Source organism: Protomyctophum parallelum, assembly GCF_964188405.1.
Source record: "Protomyctophum parallelum genome assembly, chromosome: 4".
Classification (NCBI taxonomy): domain Eukaryota; kingdom Metazoa; phylum Chordata; class Actinopteri; order Myctophiformes; family Myctophidae; genus Protomyctophum; species Protomyctophum parallelum.
In genome coordinates this window covers 37425643-37452294 of record NC_139700.1, presented here as the reverse complement: position 1 = coordinate 37452294, position 26652 = coordinate 37425643, and the positions used below count along the sequence as shown (strand labels likewise).

The 26652-nt window shown below is 42.2% G+C and overlaps 1 protein-coding gene across 1 annotated transcript; it reads right to left on the bottom strand.

The window, feature by feature from the left end:
- Window positions 1–3610: 3610 nt before the first annotated feature.
- ireb2 (iron-responsive element binding protein 2) lies at window positions 3611–25287 on the bottom strand. Its single transcript, XM_083763840.1, has 22 exons — window positions 25156–25287; window positions 23216–23302; window positions 21201–21366; window positions 20380–20517; window positions 19374–19628; window positions 18989–19058; window positions 17836–18019; window positions 17304–17443; window positions 16416–16587; window positions 15279–15379; window positions 15001–15117; window positions 14329–14488; window positions 14039–14174; window positions 13871–13955; window positions 13539–13695; window positions 12604–12728; window positions 11850–11954; window positions 11374–11516; window positions 11038–11185; window positions 9663–9785; window positions 8179–8364; window positions 3611–7809 (listed from the first exon to the last, which is right to left on the bottom strand). Exons 1-22 carry the CDS (start codon window positions 25178–25180, stop codon window positions 7699–7701), a joined length of 2934 nt encoding a protein of 977 aa, XP_083619966.1. The 5' UTR covers window positions 25181–25287; the 3' UTR covers window positions 3611–7698.
- Between the last annotated feature and the right edge of the window lie 1365 nt (window positions 25288–26652).

Below are 26652 nucleotides of genomic sequence, written 5' to 3'. Positions count from 1 at the left end.
ACCGATCCCGACAGACTTTGTTATTCATGTCTATATTTTGAACATGTCACGGGCTTACTAATATGTTCTACCCACTGCGGTGCTCCGACGGTGTGTTTTACTGTTGTATAATTAACTTGGCTGAATAGTTGCATGGGAAAATAACCCAGCTAAATTGAGGAGTGACATATCCTGACTACCTAGTGAATTCTCCAGATGAGTATTAATAATTAGTCTTGCATGCTGTTTAGATCATTTTCAACAAATACATATAGCATATAAAACGAAATACCGCTGTCTCATTTGGGGGCGTGACATTTGTAGTCCCTGTGTCTCTATACATACGCAGCCGACCACAGTACTTGCGCACATAATAATGAAATGTTTTCAAGAGGGAGGGCTACCATGCTAGCTTTGTATAGGAAGGGAAATTATGAATGGATGAGTTTTGGATTTATCTAGGTTGATATGCATTGTTGTTTTCCAGTGTTTCATTATTTTAATAAATGCACTTCGTTATTCTATAATGTACACATCCAGATGAGATGACACATTCACCAGCAATACACAATGGTATTTTCACGAAAACCTTCCATTCTATTTATTCCAGTGGTGCACAACTTGCATAACTCTGCCCTCTTGTGTCCATAAGAAGAATGGCACATCACAATGAACACTGGATTGGGACACTATACTAGTGACTGTGAGTTCCATGGAACTATGATGATAGTCTTGCATAAACTGCTAGATAGCCCGATTATCAGACTCTGAGCCTCCTGAAGCAGTGCACTCAGTGCAGTGTGCGGGTTCTATGGGCTGGAAACCAGACTAACTGCTAGATTCAATCTGCACTAAATATGCCCCAATATAGGCCTACCACTTACTGCAATTATGGAGTTGATATTTAAACGAAGAAGCAGCCTACTACTATACACACACACACCAAACACACACTTATAACCAATGTAAATTGGTAAATACATTTTCTATTCAAGTGATTTCCTCTGATGATAGTAATGTTAACAAAACTTCTTATTACAATGTATTTCTGTCTGTTTGAGTCAGATCCTCTGCTCCGTTTTACAGCTTCATTGAGAATACAAAAATATAAATTATATACACAAAAATGTATTTATACATGAAAGTAATATTGAAGCTCTTTCTTTTCACAATATTTTTATTGTTTTTTTGTAACAGAAGCGCAGGGGCAAGTATTAAACAGACATATACAAATAATACTCAATATATTGAAGCTCTATTACAATTTATACATGCAATCAAGTCCACACGGCTAGTAACTCAAGATCAAAAATAAAGTGACACATATATATATATGACTTCAATCTTTATTCAAATGTGAAACAAATTTGGGAGAGAGAGCCTCTCATTTTCAAATATTACAATTTCAAGTCCAAGTTCTCCAGAGTCCGACTGACTGTCAAGGTGCACTACAAAGAGGATTCAGCACATTCTAAAACTGTGCCTGAATTAACTGTTTAAACAGAACTTGGGAGAAAAAAACCCCAAGAAAAAACCAAGGCAATTCTTTCACCACCCCAACATTCAAATTAATTACAGTATAACGGTATCAACTCAAATGACATTGACATGAATTATTAGAATTAGGGTTTTGGTTCAGTTCTATAAGGTTAGATAAATCCGTAAAAACAAGTGTTCCCTTAGGAGATTATTGTTAATGGTGTTGTTCTAGAAAGCTTAATTGTTTTGTTTTTTTCAATGATCTAGCTCAAAACAGTTTCTCTTGGAGCCATTTTGTCAACAGCTACTTGACCCGTTTTAAAGTAAACTGACCAATCCTGCTCAGTAGCTCATTATTTTCTTTACAGACACATCAAGTGGCATCACCCTGGCTGTGTAGAGGTCACTGTTCCAGCTAATGAAAGGAAAGAGTCTCTCCGTAAACCTGTATCTGAACGTGTGCAGATGCTCATTCGTCTCACAATCAGAGAAAGACAGCTGCCCACTGCCCAAGTCCATCTGTACTCTGATCCCACGTGGCCTTTGGCTGACTTTAACACTAGTGTGCGGCGCTTCAGACATTGGTGTCTCAGCAATATATTTACCATTTAGATGACAAATCATCCAAGATCCAGTGTGTGGCCTTACATTTCTCTTGTCATGTTTTGTCGTCACACCAATTTCCCAGTATTTCTCAACTCCAACCTCCATTTCCCAGCTATGAGTCCCCGAGTCAAAGCCCTCGGAACCTGCTGTGGAGCCTCTCTGGGTTGTCAGGAAGGTCCTCTATCCTACGGTGTAGACTAGAGCTTTCACACCGGTCAGATCCCTCTCCAGAATTAAATGAGGCGAGGCAGTATTGGGGTCCAGAATCACATTTGGATCCTGCAGCGTGCACTGGGCTCCTTCTACTGTGGCCTTGTAGTTGTCCAGAAACAATATGTTTTCAGCTTTCAGCTCCATCTCTATGGCGTTGATTTTGTCTTCCAGGGTAGTCATCGCTTTACTCAGCCCATCAATCTGATCTTTAATTAACAGACTCTTCTGCAACTCTTCCTTCTTAAGTGCAGCAATCCTGGTCTCCTCTTCGTCTTATAGCAACTCATAAAACCTCTTAAATTCCTCCCTAATCAGTTTCTCTGTGTTCTTTGCCTGCTCCTTCATGTATATTTCTGTCTGAGTGCACACCCTTTCTATCTCTTTAAAGACACCCAGCTTCTGCTTAAGTGCTCTCCGAAGTTCCTCCTTGTAATCGTGGGCAACTTCATCGACTGGACAACACTCGTGAGTTTTATGTCGTTTGGAGGTCTGACACACCACACACATTGGCTCTTTGTCTTCCATGCAGTAGAGTTTGCGTTTCTCGCCGTGCTGGGGGCAGAGAAACCCTGGCCTTGCTCTCCGCTCTTCCTCCTTCAAGAAGGCCTGGCAGAGGTTCCTTAGAGCCAAGTTACAAGGAGGTACACTTGTTGCAGAGACACTCCGACACACAGGACACTTTCTCTCTACCTGCTGCGGACTCCAGCATCGCTGCAAACAGGCTCTGCAGAAGCTGTGACTGCAGGAGAGGTAGCCCCTCTCGGAACCCTACATAAAGCTTTTCTGAAATTTTGATGAGTTTTATGTAGGGTCCCTGTTCATGACTATATTTTCGTATGGGAATTCTGGAACGCGGAAGATAAACATGCTCTCTAAGACCGTATCTGCGGCGTTTGACAGCCTTTTTTTGTTTGCGTTATTCTGAATTCGGGAACTTTAAGTACCTATACATTCCGCTGCGAATATCTCCTGTGGCGCGGAAGCCGTTAAGTACTTTGTTTGACCGATTTGGTCGCTTTATTTCTTCTTGTTTGTTTACCGTTTATTGTACCGCCTCCCGGTGTGTGGTTGGCTTGTGCCGGCTACGTCCCTGCCTCTGATCTGCTCTGTCATAGCTATAGCGCCACTAGCTAGCCAGATAGGCGGTACAATGAGGTGTCAATAAACAAGGAAGGAAGAGAAGAATCAAAGCGACCAAATCGGTCAAACAAACACTTTCTCAACCCCACCACCAAAATGCAGGTTGAAATGAAGCCACACACACAACACACACACACACACACACACACACACACACACACACACAAGAGCAACAAATGTATAATGTTATGCAAAGACAAAGAGCAACAACTTTATTTAACAAGTCAGGAAAAAAAGTCAATGTTCATCTCCTGTAGGTACAAAAGTGTAAGCATTTCCAACATGGAGTTTTTTGTGACATTACTGGGCACGACCTTGACCCTTATGACTCAGTTACAGTAATCCCTTTGGCCTTTGTAGGGCTATGTAGACGTCAATAAATTACTAAGACAAAGAAGAACTTTTCATATAGAAAAGTATTAGATAGCATACGCAAGAAGGCTACTGTTCCAAAACCCACATTCTGGACTATATCCCGATTCACTAAGCCGTTTACACCCATATTTTGGTTGTAAAGGCATTTTCCAAACTTTCCACTTAGTAGTATGATTCAGTAATCTTTTTTTGTCTGTGAATTTTGCAGAGGGTCGCTCTTCCTCAAGTCTGCTTGCATGCAGACTTACATGGGACCCAAACTTGCTGTATTTCATTAGAATGCCTTATTCTAAACTACTTAGGTGGGAAATTTGGAAAATTCTGTTACACCCAAAATATGGGTGTAAACAGTTTAGTGAATCTGGCGTGTAAACCTTGATTAAGAAGGCCAGTACCTGGAGGGGAAAAAAACACATCTGAACTACAGGTCAATTAGAAGCAAGTCTGATGATACAGCATTAATTGGTTGCTCGGACAAACGTCTAAAACGCAAAAACGTACACTTGTGAGGGGATAATCCTTTACAACATTTCAGGACTGCAGAAAGTGTAAAGCATATTGCAACTTTTAGTTGTTTTGACGCTGCTCTCATGTTCAGGTTTCTGGCATCATTAATGATGATTTAAAGATAAATGGATCCCACACACTTTCCAGATGTACAGTATGCTACTGTGAGAAAAAGCACCAAGGAGACTTTTTTGTAAACTTCCCTGTCAGCACCAGACATGTCAACATGCATGTTTGTGTGTAATGTAAAAACTAAATCACTCATGCACCAGTCCAAATCAATCAACAGTGCTGTCATTGCATAAAATGACAAGGTTATTTTTTAATGAGACCAAAGCTAGACTGAATATCCTAACCCAACAAAGAAATTAGCTCCAAAGGTTTTGACACTGTGATGATATACTGATGATAAACAACAGTGCACTCTTCAAGGTTCAGAGGTTGACAAATACAAGTTCCATTCTATTGCCATGTTCTCTCGTCTCTCGAACCAGACTGTTGAACGACTCAGTTTTTAAATGCTTCCGTGCCATGAAATGATTTGGTGGTAAAGCAGATAACTTTTGCAGTCGCCTAAATTAGTCCTAATGTAAATTAAATTAGTCAAAAGCATATAGCTTGCTGCTTAGCAGAAATGTAAAATTTGTAACAAAATATATTTTAAAATGTTTTTGTGAACTCGAGCAAAATCCATACTTGGCTACTTGTATACACCTTGGTAAAGCACCCTTACCCTTAGTAATGCAAAATGCAAATGATTTCAAGGTCAGAGTTGATGATAAAGTAATCTCAAGCAAAGAAGGACGACAATGGAAAACCCAAGACTTTTATGTTTTATCCTTTAGCCTTAATGTACCACTTGCTGTTTATATTTCAGACTAAAAGTATTCAATTGATCAAACAATACAAAAAAAATAAAAAAAATTACTAAGGGATGACAGTTTCAGGATTGTGGAATACTATTTTATATACTATTTTTCCAAATAGTACCCCAGGCGTTTAATATGCAAAATCGATTTGAAGATTAAAAGATACCAGGCTACTATTTGCAGTAGGCTATTTTTGCACTGGCTTGCAATGAGACATTATTTAGTTCAACAGTCATGCTGCAGTGGAATCCACTTGGCACCATCAATGAAGGCATACATTTTCTGGATATGAACCAGATTGAAGACTCAGGGAGAGTGTTTCAGACATCATGCTGGCTGTAATGAAACCTAAATGCAATGAAACCAAAAAGAGTTTCTGTAACCTGTTGTAACCAGGAGTTGAGGGCCTTTCTTGATGAAAGATGAGGCAGAACCATGTCACGGTGAGTCCCATTCATGCGTTGATATGTTAATTCAATAGGGTGCTTACACACTCAGGTAGTGATGTTGTGGATCAACTCAAATCTACTCGCATCACTTTGTTGTCCACTGCAGATGGGATTCGATCAATATAACCTTGTGTCAGACTTTCCACCTCGGAGGAAAGCCTGGTATTCGTTTCAAACTGGACCGTTTGACACACCACACACCGGATCACACTAGACCGTGTGATCCGGTCTAGGCCACGCTTTGTTTTGCTTCCCCAATCCCCAATAAAATGCTGAATTGAGTACAACTACTCTCCCCAGTCTCTACGAGTTGGAATAGACGATGGATATACAAAACAAACTATTCTTATAAGCCAAACTATGCCAGATTATTCCTATAAACCAAACTACGCCACACCAGGGGTTTTATTGGATAGGCCCTAAAGTTATGATGCCCTTCCGGGCCGTTGGTTCTGGCCTGATAACTACAACCAGTGACTACAACATGGCGTTAAGTTATTTCCGCTCCCAGAAACCTGAAAAATGGTATTGAACCCAGGCTACCATCAATATAGTTGATCGTCACAGCAACGTCGTCCAACCCTCTGTGCAGGAGGTTGCTAAACAATGCTGAAGATAAAGATAATGCTATCACTAATACCGTCTCTACAGTCGAACAGAAATAGCCTCCGATAACATTTTAGGTAAGAAATAGGCCATGCAGTTGCTCATTATGGATTTATTTCACTTCTCCAACAGCCAGTTTAAAAGTTCAACAGTATTCGGGAGCTTCCATGCAGTATATGGGGGAGTCTGTCCATCGCTAGTGGTGATTCTCTCTTACCAATCGGTAGTCTGCACTCTGCAGTATTTTCATGTCACCTTTTGGCATTACCGTCCCTCAGCGATACAAAAAAGTTAGCAGTTAATTTTGGCTAATGGAAAACCAAACCAGGCGTTATAGAGTCGAGCTGAATTACGATGCAGTGGAAAAGTGACATTAGCGATGGCTGGCTGAACGCATGGTTGGGGCCTGCGGTCACACGTGTCGATACATAATACATTTGGCTAATTCTGGATAATCCAGCTTTGAACCTAATGTTGCTCCACATGCCCATTTAATGTCTTTGTAAAACGGTGAAGAGCTGTAACAAAATTCAGGGTTCTGGATTTTCAGTACATTACCCCCCCATTTCCTGGTGTGGTTGTCATGACTAGCCTAGGCAGTAAGCTAGAATAATTTAACCTTCAACTCAGATGGCAGCGGCAAATAATCACGCCTGCACCAGTGTACAGCCACTCTCTCTCTCCCCTTACTGCTGCCATTGGATGTTGTATGTTAAAAACAATGGAGGTGGTCCGATGTGTGTAAGCACCATTTCAGTTTCTTTGTCTTGTGTGGGCTTCAGTCTGGAGGTAATTTCTGTCCTGCTCTCTGGTTCTGGTCCAGAAACAGGGGTGTCCTGGTGGCGTACCAGGTAGGCCCTAGCCTAATTTGAGTTTGTCTCAGGAGGACGTGTCTTGACTCGTCCTCTTAGGATGCAGAGCGTCCAGGTCTAGTGGACATTTGAAGGTTTTAAACTGAATCCTCCCGTCTTCAGGATACTATGCACCCTGACCGCCAACCTCTGTATTCATTTCGACTTATTTTGGATAAGGTCGTCGGTTAAATCATAGAAATGTAAATGTTAAATGCTTTAGGTTGGCAAAAGTAGAAGTGGGTCTAAAGCACAATTTCTCCCTCAGTTGGACGGAGACAACAGCCTCTGGACAAACTCTGCGTTCAGGCTGCCAGCAGTGACATCACCATGCTACAGTTCAAAGGCCAAATGTAGCTAGCCTGATTGCTGGCTGTGACATCAAAGTTCCAGCGACAAGGAGGACCCAATACAAGGTGCGCGATGTCAGCCCAAAAAATTAAGCTGTAAAAGGACGTGTACACTGGTTTTGTACTGGTTTCACACTGTCTGGGACACCTGTTCTTTTGAGTTGGGCATGAAGTCAGGAAACCCAATGTACAAACACTTCAGTTCCTCTGCTGGACGTGTTCTTTGTGAGCATCTCATGCCACTGGTTGAGAAACTCGTGTTTCTTTTTCTTCTTCAGAGCTTTGTCCGGGCCACATATCTGAGGAGCCCTCCGTTGCGATAAAAGATGACGTCCATCTCACTGTCCAGCAGAGTTGTGACACAGAAGGACTTCCCTAGACTCGTCTGGAAGAGAAGAGAGTAGAAACTAACCTCAGCAGCTGATATGCACCCTGGCAAATGGACACCAGGTTACCATGGCATCCCAATTCTGGGGATGCCGAAAATGACAGATCTACAAGCTCACAAGGCGTCAACTCGCAATCAGCTATTTTAAGTATAGAGGGTTTATGTGGTTAAATTTAGGAACTATGAAAAGAGGGTAGGATATGCACATGCCCAGTTTCTTTAAACATGGTGCTGGACCCAATAGTAATCAAGTGAAGAAAAAAGGAATGATCCCACATGATATTTTAACCAAAAGTAAACAACGTTTCGCCCATGTAGGGCATTTCATCAACATGAATAAAGTCTACATTAAATGTTCAGCCTCACCTTGACAGTGAGTTGCTGTTGTGGCGTCAGTTCTTCAGGAAGGGTGACAGTGAACTTCTCTTTCCCAGTCAGCTCCAGAGAATCTGCATTTTGTCCCGGTAGGTACTGCAATGGCATGATGCCCATTCCCACCAGCTGTCTCTTATGAAGCTTCTCAAAGCTCTCTGCGATGACCGCCCGCACACCCTAACAACACAACAACACTGCTTCAAATCTGACTGTTATTGCAGTATAACCCTGTACAATGCTCATGATATATCTGGGGAACACTGCAAACTGTTAACCTTTACTGCTGTTAACGTCACTAAAACAGTTAACATCACTATCTGTATTTATTTTGTCCTGAGCATGTGTGTGTGTGTGTGCAGTGTGCAACCGAGGTAATATGGTGTACGATGTGACAAACACCTGTTATACCCTGAATGTACAGAAAGTCATTTTTCTAGCCAAGCTTGTAATTAGGGTTGGGATCCTTTTACATTTTAACAATACTCGTTCCTTAAGGGTCCGATTCCTTAACGGTTTCCTATAGACCGTATTCCCCCCTACTTCCGCTCTGAGGTCCTTTTTAGGAGCGTCTGTGTACGATTGTTTCTGGTTGCTGTCACATTTGATTGATGTTGTACATCAGACGTGTTTGTTTTACTTTGTTAACATAACTGACTAACAATGCAACTGAAATGGCATACACTCTAGGGATGTTAATAGTTCATTGATTAATCGTCGTTAATAAATCAAAACATTCTGCGGTTCCATCATTGGATGGTTTTCTGTGAATGTAATGCTGTAATGCTGTGCGCACATGGCAGAGGAACACACACACACAAAGATGGATGTCATTGCCTGGCCCTGTATCGTCAATGGTCAAATAAATATTTGATTAAGGAATACAATATGCCTTTTGTATTCTTTGTCTATATCAGCAAAATGTAGATTTTTATGTTAGACATTGAGGAAAATGAAGATTATCCGATATATAAAAAAAACGCCGCTTATCAACTAACCAGTTAATTGATCGATAAACTTATCAAAACTCAATTAATGGATAATTCCCATCCCTAATACACTCATCTGATAAGGGAACATGATTCCTCACCTGTCTACAGTACACACACTATTTTGACAGCACCGTCCGCAGCAAGCAACGGAGTCTCTAGTAGAGCGCAAACAGACCAGAAGTGAGGTACACGATTACACTGGTAGCGGGGGAGTGGCCTCCACCCAGTAATCGGCCAGGAATGCTCTCTATGGAGGTTCCAAATGGACCCTTACAGGTCTGTAACCGTTTGTACAAAAGGGTCCATTTGTACACTCTCAGAGGAATGGTTGGTCCTTGAAGTCCACATGCCAGCTCTGACAGTTTGATAAAAATGGATTCCGGTTCCTCAATGTTGGATCCAGTTCCCCCGATTCTGGATCCCAACCCTATTTGTAATGTGTGAGCAGTGTGTGTATGATTGTAGTGTGTGTGTGTGTGTATATACCAGTAGATACGGTCCTTTGGCCACCCAGTCCCTGGAGTTCCCAGAGCCGTAGTCTTTGCCCGCCAGGATGATGAGAGGAACTCCGTCCCTCTGGTAACGGTCAGCAGCATCGAATACATCCATCTGAACAGAACAGGAAATTACATCAGCATCTTGTCTACAGCAGTGGTTCTCAAACGTTTCCATGTCAAAGATCCTCCCAAAGTGTAATAATAATAATAATGGATTGCATTTTTATAGCGCCTTTCTATGCACTACGTGCCTAACTCAAAGCACTTACAGTACAATGGTCCACATTCATTCATACATTGGGGGGGGGGGGGGGGGGGAGGTGAAGCCGCGAACAGTCGACGCCAGCGTCCTCACTTCCCACAACCACTGGAGGCAATGCAGGGTTCAGTGTCTTGCCTAAGGACACTTCGACATGTAGATGTAGACGGGAGGAGCCGGGATTCGAACCGCCGACCCATGGGTCATTGGACAACGTGCTCTACCTCCTGAGCCACAGCCGTCCTACACTCTCGGAGTTACAGACCATGTAAGTGTCTATTTGGAACCCCTTGATAGCATATTTTGATTGCTCGAAAATGTGTAGACATCCGTCTTTCATCATGTTGTATAACTCTCCATGGGGCCGCTCGGGGACTTTGGATGACATCACGGGTGAAATCTTGTTTTGCAAGACTACCGAAGTACAAACACTGTGGACAGTATCTAGTCATATTGAAAGACATATCTACAAAACAATTCTCCTGGTGGAGCTAATAAACACACATAGTTATATTTGAAACTACAGCCTACTATATTATGAGCAATTAGGAGCAGAATAGAACATCAATCTAAGAAGACATCTTCATTCTGTGGTTGCATGCTATGGAAACCCTACGCACGACACGCCATTCTTGCGTTGTGCGATTTTTCAGGTGACATTCCAGAGCGTAATGATGTGTGAAATCGATCCGTCTCCACTTACTTATGTGGAGTTTGTTCCAGGCTTAATTCTCCAAAAAACATTCAATCCTATCGGGTATCGGCTTTTCTTTTTCTCTCCATAATAACTACTGGACATTGTATCTAGCTAGCTAAGCTATCAGCAGACCAATAAGGCTTTGTTTTACCTATCTAGGAAGAGGTTTGGAACATTCACTGTTATTGTTGTCAGTTTGAATCATCTAAATGATCTGCATTGCCTTTATCCAAAGACGTACAATGTGCGTTACATTCAGCCATTCACACACTGACACTTTGACACAAAGCCAGAAGGAGCCAGGGATTGAACTAAACACAATCGAATCACAGACGGCTCCTAAGCCACTACTGTTCGGTCAATGGTACAAGCAAGTGTGATTAGTATTATGTGTGCTGTGAGATTCACCGTCTGTCCTGATGGGATGTGGAGCGTCTTGGGACCTGGTTTTCCAATGAAGCGGTTCTGTAGTTTGATGCTGGCGAATGTTCCTCTAGTCATCACTGCATCGTTCCCTCTCCGAGCGCCGTACGAGTTAAACTCCCGGGGAGTCAGCCTGGTGACACGTCAACAAAACATGGATGTTTTATTGCTTGATTGAATTAAGACAGATCTATAGGAACATCTAAACTTAAATTAAGAAACAATTAAATAATTCATTTTGCATTCATCAAGACACAATAAATAAAATGCTGGTGAAAACTACATTTACAGTCTATATAAACAGTACAGCAGTGGACTGACCGTTTGTTGATCAGGTACTTTGCAGCAGCACTGACTCGAGCAATGCTTCCAGCAGGAGAGATGTGATCTGTGGTCACCTTGTCTCCCAGGAACAGTAAGACGTGAGCGTTCTCTATGGACACTGGAGACTGGATCTCCTTAGTCTGGGACAGAGACAGACACGAGACATGGGGGACACTTAGAACACAAGCTCACTGTAATTAATGTGACGGTGATAACAGACAGGCAGGGAAATCCACCTTGATCAGTGGACGAGATGTGAAAACTAAAACGGGTAATACTGATAAATAAATGTAGCGTTTTCTACACAAACTAATGAAACCGCTCTTCCTTTTATCAAGTCGTTTTATTACAGTCCTGAAAGTGTCTTCTATACACAAATCCTGACTGTTTTAAGTGCGTTCTATATCCACAGTACACATCTTAAAAGATGAAAATAAAATGGAAGGCTTCGTCAGTTAGCTCAGCAGGCCTACCAGTTTGCTGAAGAAAGAAGGAGGACGGATGTAAGTGGACTTGTGGTCCCACGGGAAGGTCACCAAGTCGGAACTCTCCAGATTGTTCCAGAAGGTGTTCCCTTTCTGGAAGACACAAAAACCAAGGGTTAGAGTTAGACCATCAATAACATGTTTGCACCCCAGAGGAGCTGGAGTGCTGCCAGGGGTCCTCAAACCTTTTTATACCACGACCCCATACTATGATGTAAATATTTTACCGACTGATGTTGTTACAGGCTTCTTGCACAGCAAGATCTTTTCGTACCGATTGATTTTAGTGTACAAATGGAACCAAATTGACCATTTTCTGGTCCAAACGCCCTCGTCGCCGAGATCGCGAGATCGTGTTTTTTAATATGAATTGATTACGGTTCACAACTCTGTTCTGTACGCGCTCGTAACACAAAGAAATAAATAAACGAAAGTGAAAATTCTGCTGGCTTATGCTGTCTATGTGAACGCAGTTTTTAGAATCGTAATATCTCAGATTCTTCTTCCAGGCTGCGTTTTGGATCAAAACAAGCTTGATTTGCGGCTCATTTCTATAAACGACATGATGGCCGGTTACAAAATGTATGTTTTGGGTGAACAAATCACCAAAGAGTTCCACTTTGGCCACGGCCCCAGTTCAGAAAACGGCTGTACTGAGGGGGCTTTCGGACTGAATAATGGGAGTGAAACTAAATGAAAATTCAGGGTGTCAGACCAGTGAAACAACTCTTCTCCTCCTAACCTCCATCCTGGAACGAAGCTCCCTGAAGATGGAGGATATGACCTCCTGCTCCTCCACCTGCTGCACCTCCTCTCTGGACGGCCACACCTCCCGCAGGTACACCTCCTTCCCCTCAGACGTCACACCTGTGGACAGAAACACACCACGCCGTTGAGCTCTGTTTGAACCTTTGAACCTTGTGGACAGAAACACACCACACCGTTGAGCTCTGTTTGAACCTTGTGGACAGAAACACACCACGCCGTTGAGCTCTGTTTGAACCTTTGAACCTTGTGGACAGAAACACACCACACCGTTGAGCTCTGTTTCAACCTGAAGATTTGGGCTTATACATTAATCCATTATCTTAACCCATTTTGACCTGAGATCAGATTCTAAAAATGTCTTCTACATCCTGACAGTTTTCTGAAAAAGCTATGTTTCTATGTCAGTGGTTCTTCAATTCTTCAAAAATAGCAGACCTGGCCCAGGCCGTAGCGTAACGGTCTGGGCACCGGACTGGTAATCCAGTCGCAGTGTGCCGCGGGTTCGACTCCCGGACCCGACACGGCCTTTACTGCATGTCATCCCCCCATCTCTCTCCCGTTTCCTGTCAGCCTACTGTCTGTCCCTTCAAAAATCAATAAAAGGCGTAAGCCGCAAAAAAATATCTTAAAAAAAAAAAAAAAATAGCAGACCTACAAACTTGTAGCGCGCCACTCGGTGGTGCGCTATGAGCTTGTAGATCTGCTATTTTTCAATAGCTAAAGCATAACATAATGCTAACACCAAAAGGGTGCTCAAACCTTTTCCATGAAGCACTTTAAAAACTATATCCAAAGATTTGTTGCAAATTTTCAAGGTTTTTCAAAAATAGCAAATCTAAATGCTCATAGGCAGCACAAAGTGGCGCGCTCTAATGTGAAGTAAATGGTTTGAAGATTCTCCATCCTTACCCAGAGGCTCTGTGTCAAAGTCGATGCCCATGGTGCCAGCGATGGCATATGCCACCACTAGAGGGGGTGAAGCCAGGTAGTTGGCACGGACACACTCACACAGGCGGCCTTCAAAATGCCTGTTCCCAGACAACACCCCGCAGGCCACAAGGTCTCCCTGGAACGAAGCCAACCAACCTGATTACTACAAGACCTCAATCCAGACATACTGACTAAAGTATATGAATCCAGTCTTGTTGGAGAACAATAACTCAAAGTGCTTTATACAAGCAAACGGCAATAAGATAAGTAGACAGATTACAAAAGGATCAACTATAAATTAGTTTTCCCACCTGTTTGATAGCGTCTACAACGGCCTGTGGTAAAGGTGCTGTGTTTCCTACGCAGGTGGCACAGCCGTATCCAATCACCTCAAACCTACGGAAGACAAACAGTTACTTCAGAGTTCAGCAGGACTGAACTTAGTGTGAACTTGGTGTGCACATGTGCAGTGTGTGTACCCTAGCTGGCTGAGATAAGGCAGTACTCCACTAGTGTTGAGGTAGTGAGTGACCATTCCGCTGCCCGGAGCCAGGCTGGTCCTTATGTAAGGCTTCACTGTAAGCCCCGCCTCCACCGCCTTCTTGGCCAACAGACCTGTCAATCAACACACCACCAGCCAATCATGGTTAGCACCTTGTTTTGCAAAATGACGAGACGAGTAGAATCAGGATTTAATTTCAATCTCTCTCTCACGTTTACATAACAAACAAATCAAAAACTCCATTCATTGGACAAAATAATGTCTAACCTGCGGTCAGCATGACGGAAGGGTTACAGTTGTTGGTGCAGCTGATGACGGCAGCGATGACCACAGAGCCGTGGGCCAGCTCGTACTGCTGCCCGCAGTGGACGAATGGAACCAGGCCATCCTGCTTCTCTTTGGAAATGTTGAACCCCTTGGAACTCACCTGGAGAGGAGTGTACAACCACACATCCCTGTGTTACTGTACTACAGCAGGCCCCGTCTCTTAGCCATTTGAATAAAGAATAATATTAACATTTTATTTTAACAAACAGTCTCCTCACAGAACTTTTTTTCCAAGGTTTTTGAACTACACCAATTTGTAAAAATGGAAAAGAAAAAGAAAAGAAAGTTGGGGAAAGCACATAATTCCTAAATTAAACAAAATGTGATACTTCCTTTGGCTTGTGTTAACCATTTGTTTGATCAAAACAAATAGCATAAAATCGTTGGAAATCTGGCAACGGAACCCATTGCAAACTTCAAACTGAGGCGTTATTATTATTTTACGTGTTTAAACTTTATATTGGCCAGGACTATAGGTCTGCCAACTTTGCTCCTTTTCTCCCTCAATCTCTTCTTTGGTGAGATTTGGTGAGCCAATGAACAAGTTCACAACGCAACGAGACTCATTGTGAGCTTGCTTTTATTTGAAAGTGAAATATGCCTTTAAGTTACCTTCCCATCTAGACAGCTCTGGAAGTCTTCCTTCATGTTGCTGACCGCAACTCGGTCCTGGGGTCTCTTAGGTCCACTCACGTGAGGCACAATAGAGCTCAGGTTGATGTCAATCACCTGGACAGTGGACACACAATGCACTGGCCTGTCACTTGTTCTAAGTTTATGCGGACTAATGCCTGTGAAGGTTTTCCACACAATATGGATGGATGCTGGGGTTTAAGTGGTTACATTTACACTCAGGATTTGACTGTGTGCACAGGGACGTTTAGAGGTACCTCTGAGTAGGTGGGGTCTTCTGAGGAGTCCTCATAACTCCTGAGCAGATTCACTGCCTTCAGGTAAGACTCCATTAATTCAAGTTTCTCCTGGTTAAAGTCTGCAAGGAACAGGAACATACAATGGCATCATTCTCACAGTAAAGGTGGTTGCACACTGGACGCGTTTTTCGGGGGGGAAAACGACGGAGAGACGCAGCTAAAAATCAGAAAAACGCACTCTGTGTGCAGGGACCTTAACTCCCCAAGTTTGGTGTAGCCGTTTTGGACAGTGACATCTAGTCAAAATGGAGCCATTCCTACAAAAGAGTAGAGTTCTCATCGGGCCTGACAATTAAAGCACGGCCCTACCCTACCCTAATCATGTCATCATGTGTCTGCTCTGCTTTATCAGTGCTGTATATCAGTTAGTTTAATGGATTTAATTGGATGAAGTAAGAGAGTGGAAGAAGAGCAGCCGTGGGATAGGACTATTTCAGTGGTTCTCAAAAAAAAGAAAAATAAACTTAACTTTTGGCTCTAGACGACTCGTTTATTTCAGTAAATAATACCTGGGGTCAATATAATTTGTTTCACGTTGTATCGTGCAATGAATTAAATCAAGCGTAAAACATTAATGATTTCATTTCAATCTTTGTATTAGCCATTAAGCGAAACGCGTCATCCAGGGCTGGGTTGGCCATCGGTGGGCCCTTTCCCCCCCCCCCCCCCCTTTTTTGTAAACGCCCTGGCCTCGTCCTTGCTCGTTCTGCACGCTAAACAACCCCCCCCCCCCCCCCGTTACTGTATGCAACTATGTATATTATTATTCAGTCTATGAATAGCTTTGCTATCAAACACACTGCTTCTTTAAAAGCTGTTCACACATAAATTAGTGACTTTGCTTCAATGTCCTGTATGTGTGCAATGGTACTCTATGTTTGTATAATATTTCAAGGTGTTTTTGTCTAATTAGTAGTAATGCAGTGAAGAGAAATATTGAGCAGCATACAGTCAGAAGCAGGATTCATACAACAGGACGTGTCTGGTTGAAACACACCCTGAAAGGTCTCATTGTTTTGACTGCCAGTGTTGGATGTTAAGTAACAGACCTCTTTGTTTGTTTGTTTACAGTGCTTTGGCGTGGAGTGGACCTACCTGTGTGTTCAAAGTGCTTTAATGTGACGTGGTCGATGGGGAAGAAACTGACTGTGGCGTTGTACTCTGGACACATGTTGGCGATGGTGGTGCGGTCCGGAGCCGAGAGCTGGGAAACCCCAGGTCCAAAGAACTCCACAAACCTCCCTCCGATCGCGGCCTGACGTAGGTGCTGGGGGAAGTTATTCAAACAGAGGAGGAGGTCTTTTGTGGAAGCTACCATCAGTTCAAAGACTCTGAGCGATCTGAGCGTTGTTGAGCTGTTAATGTGTCCCCCCCCCCTTATCATTGTTATTTATGGTGGGATGTGCAAATAGCAGTAAATAACAGTATGGCAAAAATAGCGAGACCAGATTAAGTGGTTCTATTCTATTCTTCTGCCTAGACTAGTCTTCTGTCTAGATGTGTCTGCATATACACAGTGTGCTTGTATGTACATGCTCAGAGGTAGTGGTACACTGCACAGCATATGCCACTATGTTCATGACTTAAAGTAACAAAAGAAGTGCTGAAAATGACACTCATGTGCGAAAGTATGGATCTTAGTTCAAATTAAAACTTTTATTTTTCCAGTGAATATCGACATCAATATTGTTCTTGTGAATCGCCTTTGTATTGAATTTAGACCTGAGGCAGATTCTACAAATGTCTTCTAAACGGTTTATTGAAGTGAGACAAGTATTTGGTGAATATATCATTCATCCCAAACGATAATACGGTACAATAATATACCAAAATATCAAAGATATAACAACATCAACATCAACAAAGTGTCATGTGTAACATGCTTTCATTTCAAAGAGTCTTGACTTAATTGTTAGAGACCCACTACGTTAGGAACAATAAAGATCTGAACATGTAGAATAAATAATAAATCAGACAAATTACCTTGGTGATGCCCAGGACTATGTCTATAGAGGTGGTGAGAGGGCCAATGGAGCCAGAGAGTTTACAGCCCACCACCTGAGGCAGGGTCATAGAGATGGGCTGTCCCAGCATAACTGCCTCCGACTCGATACCACCCACACCTGGATCAATCATGGGCAGTTAACAGGAAACACAGGACTTTAAAACATGATACATACAGCAAAACATAGACACAAGACCAGTGGCGTAAAGTAACTAAGTACATTCACTCAAGTACTGTAGTGTACTACCCATTTAGGCCCGACGTAAAAATAAAAAAAAGTTCGCTCTGAAAGAATATATATTCAAAGATTTGTGCAGCATTTTTACGATTTTTCAAAAATAGCAGACCTACAAGCTCATAGCGCGCCACCGAGTGGCGCGCTACGAGCTTGTAGATCTGCTATTTTTCAATAGCTAAAGTATAACATAATGCTTAGTTAAAACACCAAAAGGGGTTCCTTTTGAAATACAAAAAAAGGGGGGGGGGGGGGGGGGGGAGAATAACTTTTACCCCATCCCAGGATTCCCAATCCGTTGATCATGGTGGTGTGAGAGTCCGTTCCCAACACACTGTCTGGGTACACAAATCCATCGCTCTCCTGCACCACCCTGGACAGATACTCCAGGTTCACCTGGTGGACGGCACCCACATCTGGAGGAACAACGTTTACGTTCTGGAACGCTCTGGAACACCACTGGAAGGGTAGAGGCAGAGAGACCACAATCAACAATCACATCACAATCAAACATCACAATGACAGTGGATGAGCAGCATTCCAATACATTTTCTTTTTTTTTGAATTTGCACATCTATAGATAGATAGTGAGTTATTTATTTTATTTTTTTATTTGGGGGATTTCATGCCTTTATTGACAGGACTGTAGGCCAACAGGAAATGGGGAGAGAGAGATGGGGAGTGACACGCAGCCAGGAAAGGTTGTTGGGATCGGGTCGGGACTCGAGCGCAGGTGCCTCGGCCTGGGTTGCTACGCCTTTGGCCAAGGCCGGATGAGAGGGATGAGAGGAAGGCTGCAAACGCATCCAACTGGGATTCAGGGATTTTTTTATTTTTTTATTACAAAATGTCCACAGCTTCACTAAACAGAATTAGTATTTCCTTGTTTGGAAAGTCAGTAGAAGTCAATGATGGCCAGACATAAGTGCTCATTTAAGAAGTCATGGTTGTTTGACTTTCATTCATAATCAATCGTTTTTACAGGAACTATTTTCGGCTAGACCTTTCAAATCAATTTGAATTATTTACCGTAAACACAATTACAAAACTTTGACGAACTAACTGGTCAATGATAGTTTGTTGGATTACCTATCTCAATCACATTTCAAGTCTGCAAGTTGATTTTGCTAATATACTGAAATTAACTGATGCTATATACATGGATGAGAAGGAGTCATTGGCTTCCTTGAAAGCCATGCTTTGAAAAATGGTCGGTAGTAATTAATACATTAAATTAAAAATGCCAGACCATGGTATGTTCCTTTAAACCCAGTCATCAAACTGGTAGGTTTGGATGTTTTTTCTTCCCAAACAGCCACTTTGACAACAAACTATCCATCATTCAGGTGAGTTTTACAAATCTGGTCCGACATTAATTTTTACAAATCCTCCTAAAGAGAGTTCGTTTTAAAAGACATCAGGTCCAACCTTAAAGAACTGCAGCCTCTCCTTGTTCCTTGTCAGTTCCATTTCCTGATTCTTTAGGGCTGTTTCGGGTCTGCAGAAAAAAGAATATATATACGTATTTATTAAACATTAAAGAAAATCGTTCGGAAATGTACGTTTGGTGGATAATGACTCTGTTGTAACAATGCTTCATGGCAATACATTTTATACCCATGCACAGTCTGCTTATTCCCATTTGTGGGATGAGAAGCACAGCAGAGTATGTGGGTTGCACTGCTGGCTTGCGGCCATGAACCGGACAAACACAGCTGTCTTTCATTGGCTCAATCTGAATGAATAGGTCACGTTTCCTGCATTGCAAAATGCAAACCATGTGACTTTAACAGATTACAGTGAGCAAACTTACTCAGAGACGGGCTTCAGGTGAAAGGGGCAGAGGAGGGGTGTGTTTTCTATTTGCTGGAGAGTGGCTGACGTTCGTCCAGAGGCGGAGATCGCTGGGGCTTCACTGCAACCCGATTTACTACAGGGCCCTCTCTGGCCTCCCCCACACTGCTGCGCTGCTCCTCTGGGGGTAAGGGAAGGTTTGGAAGGAGGCGTGGAGCGGGGGGCAGGGTTCTGACCCTCTCCTCCTCCTGGATTGGGGGAATTCTGTATGGCACTGAGGAGAAGATGAGAGACGGTCAATTGACAAAAATGGTGTGCTGAATGTTAAAACAGTCTAATACGTTTTTAAATAATTAAATCATAGAAATATGAAAGTATAGACCGCACGCACATTTCCATACATAGCATAGAGGGAATAACCAATTCATGGTGGTTTTGTAAACTTAGTTGACCAGTCCCACAGGTCTCTATACCTTGTCTTATTTTTTCCGAAAAGCAATTACATATGAGCTTATGCGATATGAGCTTGTAGTTCTGCTATTTTCCCCAAATATTCTCCCCAGAATAGGGATGCTAGGGTTCATGTGGTTAAATGAGTAAATTACTATTTGACCCATAATATCTTCAGTGTAAAGGACTCTCCAAGAAAGTCTTTAATGGCTGTCGACTGCAGTAGTATAAAAACAATTTAGTAATTTGAGATGTTTAAGTTGCAGGTAGGGTACTGTAGTAGTACTCAGTGATTACATTTTGTTTTAATCTTTTATAATCATATTGAGGTTTTTTAAGGTAAGTAACTCCAAGCAACACACACACACACACACACACACACAATATACAAGTAAGACGCGCAAACGCGGGAAGCGAACGCAGTGTGTGTGTGTGTGTGTGTGTGTGTGGTTGTTTGTGTGTGTGTGTGTGTGTGTGTGCTACACAGCGGGACAGACAGACACACACACAGACATGATCTGCAGGGTCTCATAGTTAGTGCTCACTGCGTTCGCAAACATTTTTAGAAACCTCACCATTTGCTGAAGTCTATCTGTAGTGAGTGGTCCACTATGAGATCGGTGGGACACACAGGGTTCACCAGGCCAGGGTCCACACCGTGTTTTGCTATTGCATCTCTCATGGCTGCTAGGTCCACCAGGGCAGGAATACCACTGACAGAGAAACAGAGGCTTGTGACAAGCTGGTCGCAAGGTTCTCGGGTCTATTTCTCACGGAAGAAAACAATATCATGTGAAGCAAGAGAGCTAACTCTCATCAAATTCTGAGTTTTGCTGGGTTGCCATTGGGAGGATCTCATTCTCAAATATAACATGCGTTTCCCCACAGGAGTCATATTATCCTTTTACAAGTAAAGCCCAAAGGTTTTATCAAGCTATTGATGTCATTACTGACATCTGATGGAAAGGTGTGTTGTCGTGGTTGTTATTTCAATAAGCACAAAATAGATTTGATATTAAAATATCACATGCAAAAAAGAGCAGGCTTTGCATCTGCCCTTCTTCCCTTCTGGAGAACAATGATTTCTATCATGTTTGCCTTCAAGTTCAATATCAATTTTAATCAGATGTATCTGGTGACTCCAAACTATGTGGTGCATATTTCAAACAGGTTAGCAAGAGCATGCTACACAGTAGAGCTGCACAATTATGACAAAAACTTTAATCACCATTATTTGGGTCCATATTGAGACCGCGGTTATATAAACATAAAAACTAACAAAATCTGGGTCACAGTTTTGGTAAAAGTTCGGTACAGTTCTCTCCAGAGACAAAATGTGGAGAGCCGTGATCAATTATCGCCCAGCTCTACTCCAGAGAGACGTTCTTAAACTCACGTGAAGTCCTGAAGAAGGACACGGGCTGGAAGGAACGGAACTTCTGCCACATTCTGCTGTTTCTGCCAGTCCAGGATGTTCTGGACATCGTCCTGTCTCACGTAGAAGCCGTCACACTTACGGATGGACGCCTCCAACAGGACACGGATGGACAGAGGTAGCTCCTCTGAACAGGGTGAATGAAAGAAAACATGGGGAGAAGGTGGTCATATACTAAAACAATGATTCAGAAAATACCAAAGCTGTCACACTAGAACAGAACAAAACAGAAGTAGTCTGAAGTAAACACTTGCGGCTGGGTCGGTCAATCATTATGTGTAATACCCGAGTGAATCCGAGAAGACCCGCAATGCTACCTTGTCTGGGATCTCGACAACAGTGCTGAGGTGAAAGCAAAGCTCAAAGCAAATTATTATAAAGGAGCTTAAAGCAACTGGCAACTTTCCTGCGTGGGTCCACTTCGTGCAAATCGTGGATAAAGAAAAGTAGGAGCTGTTATAAGTGCATGAAGTGTGGAGCCTTCAGGCACATCGCATCTACTAAAACTTTGATTGTGTAAAAAAAAATGATCCATTTTAAATGCACGCAAGCTGAGGATTTATCTGCGTTCGAAACAAGTCGTTCTCTATCTTTAACCATAAATTGGTAATTGGTCAATACAACCGCTATATTAATTCATAAAGTCCACATTTACCTGGGTCAGGTTTCTCTGGAATCTCGGAACAGGTCGAAATTGTCACAGGTCAATTCGGGTTTGGTTTTGATTGATTTGCAAATGTTTTCAGAATGGGTTGGAATGTGATCAAATTTCACAGCTCCATTTCGGATTCAGGACTATTTTTTGGGAGCCGTGAAGAGCTCTAAACAGAAGCCAGACAGTGGCCTTGTGGTTAGAGTGTCCACCCTGATGGATAACTGGGAGGTCGGTGGTTTGATCCCCGGCCGGGTCATACCAAAGTCTGTAAAAATGGAACCCAGTGCCTCCCTGCTTGGCACTCAGCAACAATGGGTTGGATTGGGAGTCAAATCAACGAATGATTCCCGAGGGTAACGTGTGTGACTAATCGTACGACTTTGACTTTGCCCTCACGCAGGCAGTATTATCAGACAAGATACATTAAATGGTCTGCATTTACATAGCAGTAGCACCTACATTTATTGCAATCCATTTATATACTAGATCAGTCTGTAAAGCTCTCTCGCCTTTGGACCACAAGGTTGAAGATTCTGGGTTCGATTCCCAGGCACAGATAACTCAAATGTATGAGTAGCATATGCTGAGTAACTAAAAGTGTGAGTAAGTACTGGGACTGGGAGCTGATGGTACTGTAGGTGTTGCACTCCACCTCAGCAATCCATTTGGGGTCTAGCACATTGAAAAAGGGATAAACTCCCTCGTTCTTGGCTGATAGCGATAATAAGCCACTCTAAACTACTTACATGTAAAGCCTTTTTTCAGAGCACTTCACAATGTATGCATTCCATTCACTGCTGGTTGCGGAGAAAGCCAAGCAAGGCACCAACCTGCTGGTTGGAAGCAGAGCCTATATGTGACATGCGCCTGGACCACTAGGCCAGCGGGCGCCCACTTGGGTGCAGCTTCAACAAACATTCACACCATGTTTTCTTTACTGGGTCTGAACTCTGAATCAGACTGATTTGATTCATTAAGTTGCAGCTCGATGGAGAATCTGTGCATATTATTTGGACAGAGCTTGATGTGGTGGCAGTAATTACATTTTGTGGGGCTGTAACATAAAAAGTGGACTTATTCCTTCCAAGTCCCCAAACAGCCAGGCCACACAGGTTCTCTGAACCAAACGAATGATAACGGCATATAGTACACTGTTTTGGCAGAACATGCTCTTAAGAAAAACGCTGCATCAACAATGAATGAACCAAAAAACAGTTATTAGTCTAAGAACACAGGAGTGTCTGTCTCGCGCCTTTGCAAATAAAAGCCACTCTCAAAAGGTTCAGAGGCTGGGGATGCTGGGAGAAGTTTGTTGACTCACTGTATCTGGGATCGTTGAGCTTCTGTGGGTTGAAGAACTTAAGACTACCATCATCGAGTGTGTCAATGAGGTGGCTGTATGGGTGCTCTGCATGGGGAGGAAAAAGTATTATAAACAAAGCTCTAATGACCACAGTCTTGGAGAATCAGAGTACTACAGTGACTGTATACTGTAAGTGCCGAAACACAAAACTTCATGTCCTGTCCTGTGAAAAGGATTGTGGTTGTAGAAGTGGATAATACATTGTTTAGTAGAAATCATGTTGGTATGAATGAACCCAAAACAGTAATCGAAAGATTAAAAACCCACACAATTACATAAAAATAGAGTAACTGCCCTCTGTCTTTAGACACAATATAGACAATTACATGCATGTTGTTCAGACGTAGGACTGTACCAGTATAGTTGCAGTGGTGTAATCCTGATTAATTCGTCATTTTGAAAACACTTGGGTTGGTTTCTCTGACACAGATTAACCCTAGTCCTGGACTAATCAGAGTAACGGTGTCTGCACACTGCTGCGTTTTTCTTAGCAGTGTTTTTAGCAGCGTTTGTCCGAAAAACGCGTTCAGTCTGCAAGGACCTAGGCTTAGCCCATTAAAACTGGGAAAGCATCTGTGTGCAGAATGAAGAATTATTCCTTAATATATTACATCACTTATAGTACATAATAATACATTATATTTGGTAGCTTTTAATACCCTAGATGTCTCCACTAGGCCTGCTATTGTTTTGGTACAGCCTAACTTGTTATGGTTCAGTTTGTCCTTGGAGCAGCAACAGCAGGGGTGCCCACACTTTATTTTTTGAGGGGGCTTTGGAAAAGCCCATACATATATTCCAAGTTAGGTGGGATTTTGGCATTGGGGACAAGTAAAGGAATAGCCTAAAGACGTGGTATGTGTAAATGTGTAAGTAAGCATGCGCATCTGATGCAAACACTGAATTAAAAAGAGCATCAGTTGACTTGAATTATATTTATTTAAGCCTCATTCAGGGAAATTGAATATAAGCCTAAAGTTTTGTGTCAACTCAAGTCAGATCAGGTGTAGTGTTTACTGTTTAGTGGATCAAACTAAAACCAGTATGTATAGCACATGATTATCTGGCTTTATATATTAGAACATGGTTGTAATCAATCCATATCTAGGTGACTGTGGGTGGTAGTTTCTAAACGACAGCAGAACACGACTCGTTATCTTGAAAGCCCACATTAGCTGGTCTCCTATAGCTCATGAGCTCCAATCCAAATGTCTTGACTAGATAAACAAAGTCACCGTATAACGGGAATAGAATGCATGTAATTTTGTGTTACTAACAAGTAACAACAACAACACAACGGGACAACTGCCAGCGTAGGTTGTCAACAACAGGACAGATCTCATCATTAGCTTAGAGATGGAGAGCTCAGCTTTAGCACAGTTAAAATATGTAAAATCGTATGAAGCTGCTAGCCAGTAAAACATTGGATCATAAACTCTCCCAGGCGTCAAACAGAGAGGCAAAAACAATAGCCTATATTAAACCTAAATATTGTCTCCTGAATACATTTACATTGTTTTGCATCTAGTGCTAAGCTATCTTGTCATTTTTACTCCAGACTTCCAAGGGTCCTCCCTTTGATAAATAACAACAGGGGGGATCATTTCATGGAAGGTAATTTTGTACACCGTCGGGAAGGCTATATTTCAAATATGCATGACATGCCCCTTTGATTTTAGATAGAAGAGGCACAATTTGGCCACAATTCGTAAATGTCGTAGGCTAGCCAGTATAGCCACCGTTAGCTAACTACTGACAGACTAGAACAATTTCAGTTTAAACTAAATAATAACAAGCAACAGTTAAAACTATTTTCAGGCGATTCATTTGGTTCTTTCTTATCTAATGCGGCGGTGAGTCAATAGGTAATGTTATCAAATGCTTTTTATTTTATTTACCTTGCAGGGAGGAAGTGAACGCCATGATGACTTCTAAAATCAACACGACTCTTTTCCATCAGGTAGGCCTACACTGTGGAGCAGAGCAGACCCAGAGCCTTACATGGCTCTGAGCAGACCCATTGTCTGGAAGGTCGGCCATTGCTGGGATTGGCTAGCTGCCGGTTGTCATGGAGACTGATGATGATGATGATGATGATGATTATTATATATTTTTTTTTGTAAGTGGTGTGTATATGTATGACTAGCTCTTAATGATGACGTAAGAAATATGGTCATTTGTGGTCATTTGGTCCCAGCAAACCAGGCACAGATTTGCTGTTTTCTTGCATAAACATCAAATGGCGGGACAGCTGTCATGGTTTTTGGCGCAAAGTAACCACAGTATACCGCTAATCAACTTACAACTACACACTCTATATAGTATATATGTATACGTATATAGTATATGCCTATATACTATATATATACTATATATATTTCTTACGTCATCATTTACAGCTAGTCATACGTACTGTATACTATATACATAATCAGTAAAAAATAAAATAGCAAATTGTGCCTGATCTGCTGGTCATTTGTGGTCGTTTGGTCCCAGCAAACCAGGCACAGATTTGCTGTTTTCTTGCATAAACATCAAATGGCGGGACAGCTGTCACGGTTTTTGGCGCAAAGTGACCACAGTATACCGCTAATCAACTTACAACTACACACTCTATATAGTATATATGTATACGTATATAGTATATGCCTATATACTATATATATATACTATATATAGTATATGCCTATATAGTATAAGCCTGCTTTGCTGGGACCAAACGACCACAAATGACCATATCTCTTACGTCATCATTTAGAGCTAGTCATACGTATACTATATACATAATCAGTAAAAATAAAATAGCAAGTTGTGCCTGATCTGCTGGGACCAGAGTACGTGGTGTGTATATGTATGACTAGCTCTTCACCCAAACTTATATAGATAGAAACTTGAATCATACTTAATAATACTAGGTGTTTATATGCATAAAGTAGGTAGGTAGCAAATAGTTACATCTAAAAATTATACATTTCAAACGTTCCTTCACAGAGATACTGAGATTTGACAGTTTACAGCGGTCGAAAGGACTTGCGCGCTCTGCTTGCGCACTAGTTGGCCATTTATGGCCTACTAGTGTGCAACAAGCAAGTATGCACTCGACAGAGTGCAGTTCTAGTTACTTGCGCAAGCAGATCGCGCAAGTAATATTTTCGCCCGGTCTCCTTCGTCGTGACAGCTGTTCCGCCATTCGAGGCTTACGCAGAAAAACATCAAATCGGTACCTGTGTTGCTGGAGCAATGATGACGAAATGACCATATTTCTTACGTCATCATTTAGAGCTAGTCATACGTATACTATATACATAATCAGTAAAAAATAAAATAGCAAATTGTGCCTGATCTGCTGGGACCAGAGTACGTGGTGTGTATGTGTATGACTAGCTCTAAATGAT